The sequence below is a fragment of the Monoraphidium neglectum genome (assembly GCF_000611645.1).
Source record: "Monoraphidium neglectum strain SAG 48.87 unplaced genomic scaffold scaffold04678, whole genome shotgun sequence".
Lineage (NCBI taxonomy): Eukaryota > Viridiplantae > Chlorophyta > Chlorophyceae > Sphaeropleales > Selenastraceae > Monoraphidium > Monoraphidium neglectum.
Genome location: NW_014008951.1, coordinates 1 through 3,251, shown reverse-complemented (window position 1 = coordinate 3,251; position 3,251 = coordinate 1). Strand labels below are relative to the sequence as shown.

General features: G+C 69.9%; 2 protein-coding genes across 2 annotated transcripts in view; one reads left to right on the top strand and one right to left on the bottom strand.

Annotated features, from left to right (window-relative positions):
- MNEG_14677 (hypothetical protein) overlaps positions 1-1,539 on the top strand; it is a gene marked incomplete at both ends in the record, with an annotated part of 2,687 nt that extends 1,148 nt beyond the window's left edge. Inside the window, one exon of the mRNA XM_014036852.1 lies at positions 30-1,539. Coding sequence (XP_013892306.1) covers positions 30-1,539 — 1,510 coding nt within the window. The remainder of the gene's footprint in view (positions 1-29) is intronic.
- Positions 1,540-2,278: 739 nt separating this feature from the next.
- On the bottom strand, positions 2,279-3,100 carry MNEG_14676 (hypothetical protein; the record flags this gene model as incomplete). Its single annotated transcript, XM_014036851.1, has 2 exons — positions 2,279-2,689; positions 2,966-3,100. 2 exons carry the CDS (start codon positions 3,098-3,100, stop codon positions 2,279-2,281), a joined length of 546 nt encoding a protein of 181 aa, XP_013892305.1.
- Between the last annotated feature and the right edge of the window lie 151 nt (positions 3,101-3,251).

Below are 3,251 nucleotides of genomic sequence, written 5' to 3'. Positions count from 1 at the left end.
GCCCTGGATGACTACTTCCTGCGCGGCAGCGACGACGAGGGCGACGACGGCGCGCTCGCGGGCTTGCTGGGGCTGACGGCGCCGGGGACGCGGGGGCAGCGGGCGCGGGGGGGCGAGCGGGGCGGCCGCGGCGGCAGTGAGGATTCTGAAGAGGAGCAGGAGGAGGAGGAGGAGGGGGAGGAGGATGAGGAGGATGAGGAGGAGGATGAGGATGAGGAGGAGGAGGAGGAGGACGGCGGATTGGACAGTGAAAGCGCAGGTGATGTTGATTCGGCCGAGGCCGATGCTGCCGCAGGGGATGGCAGCGACGACGCCGCAGCGGTGGCGGCGACTGGCGAGGAGGAAGGGGATGACGAGGACCGGGGGCAGGAGCAGCAGCAGAAGTTGAAACAGCAGCAGCAGTGGCAGCAGCAGCAGCAGCAGGAGCAGCAGGAGCAGCAGCAGCAGCAGCAGCAGCAGCAGCAGCAGCAGCAAGCCCGGCCGCAGCGGCAGCAGGTGCAGCTCTCGCCGCCACCCCAGCAGACCCAGCGGCAGCGGCCGCCACAACTGGCCAGCATGGCAACGCCTGCTCCCCGTGCGGCGGCGCCGGCGCCCGCGCCTGCCACAGCTGGGGCTGAAAACGCGGCGCTAGCAGCGCACGGCGACGACCCTCTGGCGCGGTTTGGCAGCGACAGCGAGGAGGTTTTGAGGGATGTGGACTCCGAGGAAAATACGGCGGCAGCTGCCGCCCAGCTGCCGGGCAAGGGCCCTGGTGCTGCGGGGCGGCGCGCAGGGGACGTCTTGCTGTGCCCGCTGGTGCCGACGCCGCGCCGCGCCGCGGGCGGCGCGGGCGCAGCGCGCGGCGCGCGCCCGGGCCTGCAGCAGCAGAAGCAGCCGGCGCAGCAGCAGCAACGGCAGCGGCAGCAGCAGCAGCAGCCGGGCTCTCTGGGGCGGGAGGTGTCGGGGCAGCAGACGGGGGAAGCCCTTCCCAAGCAGCAGCAGGCGAGGGATGAGGAGGAGGCGGTGGGTGCCGGCTCTGAGGGAAGCAGCGGCTCTGACAGTGACGCCTCGAAAGGGCGCGTGACCGCGGCGACCCCCAACGGCAGGGAGGCTGTCAGAGGCGGCGGCGGTGGCGGCGCGGAGGGCCCGTCGCCCGGCGGCAGCGGTCGCAGCGGCGGCGGCGGCGGCGGCGGCAAGGAGCGGGCCAAGCCTGCGCCGGCCGCGGCGCAGCCCTCGCAGGCGGCGCAGCCGGCTCGAGATCGGCGCAAGGCGGCCTCGCGCCAGGGGCCGGCCGCCCAGCAGGGGGCAACGCCCACAGCGACAGCTGTGGCTAAGCGGCGGGTGTCCACGCCCAGGGCGGCCGCTGGCGTCGGCGCCGCGCCGCCTGCCTTGCAGCTGGCCGCCTCCTTCATGCGGCAGGGCAGCGATGCGGAGGTGCGGGCGGAGTGGGCGGCGCGGCGCGAGGCGCTGGCTGCGCAGTTCAAGACGGGCAAGAAGCGGGCGGCGGCCGCGCAGCAGGGGGGGAAGTCGCCAGGGGGGAAGCTGCAGCGGCGGCGGTGACGCGGCGCGGCCGCGGTGGTGCACCTTCTCAGTATGCGCTGAGTCGCTGCATTTGTGCCTCAACGTTGAAACGCCTGCCCTGTCGTCGTCTCTGAGGATCTGCATTTGTGGCACCAATTGGGTGCATGTCATATTTAACCAACAGCTGAGCTACAGCGGCGCGTGAGGAGGGTGGTTGGCTTTGCAGACCCACACAAACACCAATGCTTTCAAGCCCAACTTCATGAGACGGGGCGGCTCCAGAAATCGGCTACTGCTGCATGCTTTAACACTCATGTGTGGTATCCTATCTGTGTTGTTGTGCTTCGAGCCAGCTTCCAAAGGTTTGCTGCAGCACTGCATCTGGGCGCCCCCAGACCAGTTTGCGTGTTGCGATGTACAGCCGACGCTGGTGGAAGCCCGCCAGGCGGAGGTGAAGCTCGCTGGCAGCGCTGCTGGCCTCTGCAAACCCAACCTTTGTCGCGTGAGAGCAGTCGATGAGAAGCCCCAAATGTATGGGCGCTGGGTTCATAATTTTCTTGAGCACACGAAGCACCGGAAAAAAAGGAGAAAAAACAGCACGGTGAAGAGCTGCGTCGCGCACCCAGCGCGCGCTGTGAAGTGCTGCGATCGACCGACACCGACAAACGCAAACGATTGATGCAACGAAATCGACGACGATGGCGAGGCATAGCAGGATCGACCGAAGCGGAGGCACCACCACCCCGTCACGCCCGCGACCAGGGTCAGGGTTTGGGGATTAAGACGTCGACACCCGTCTGTACCCCTGCCGCGACTTGAGCACAACAGTCGAGGCGTCCCCAATGCCGTGGTAATGCCGCCACCCGTAGAACCCGGCCCCCAGCAGCGTCACCACCGCCGCCGCGACCCCAAACAGCGCAGTCCACCCGGTGAGCGTGACGCCCCGCGGCTCCCCGGTCTGCGCGTCGCGCGCGACGAGGCTGACGCCGGTCTTGGACTCTATCGCGGACAGTCCGAGGCGGCTGGTCAGGAGGGCTGCTGACAGGGACTCCTCAAAGGCGCGCCGCATGTCGGGCGGCGCCGCCACGTCAGCGAGCGCGCGGCACTCGTCCGAGAGGCGGGGCGCGGGGTTCGCGGGCGGGGCGCGGCCGTCCTTGGCGGCGGCCTCGGCGGCGGCGATGCGCTCAAGCTGTGGGCGGGGTGTAGAGGTGCGAGTTGGGTGATGAGCACGCGGGGCTGCTGGGAGGATGCAGATGCAGGGGGCGAGCTGCAAGGGAGCCGCAACTCCGTGGGTCGCAGGCGCACAGCTCGCCATGCGGCTGAGACCGCAGGCATCAGCGACGCCAGCAAGCCGCCGGCCAGCCGCCGTGAAGATTCCCCTCTGGGGTGGGCCGACGGGCCCGCCATTCCCGCGCCACGAGGAACAGCCCGGCCGCGCAGACCGCCGCCCCCCCCCCCCGCTCACCGCGTCCGCCAGGCAGTCCGCGATCTGTCCCGGCTGGTGCAGCATGTTGGGGCGCTCCTTCAGGCAGACCTCAGCAATATCCACGTCGCACGCGCTGGTGACGACGCCCCCGGGGTGCCATATCACAAACGCCATGTGCAGCGCGCGCCCCAGCTCCCGCCTGCAGCCGGGGTCGAGGTCGTCGTGGTTGCTGACGAGGCACTTGTAGACGACGCCGTTCTCCGAGGTTAGGTCGTCCTCGGACTTGCAGATCTGGGCGACGTCGGCGCGGCAGGCCTTGCGGAGG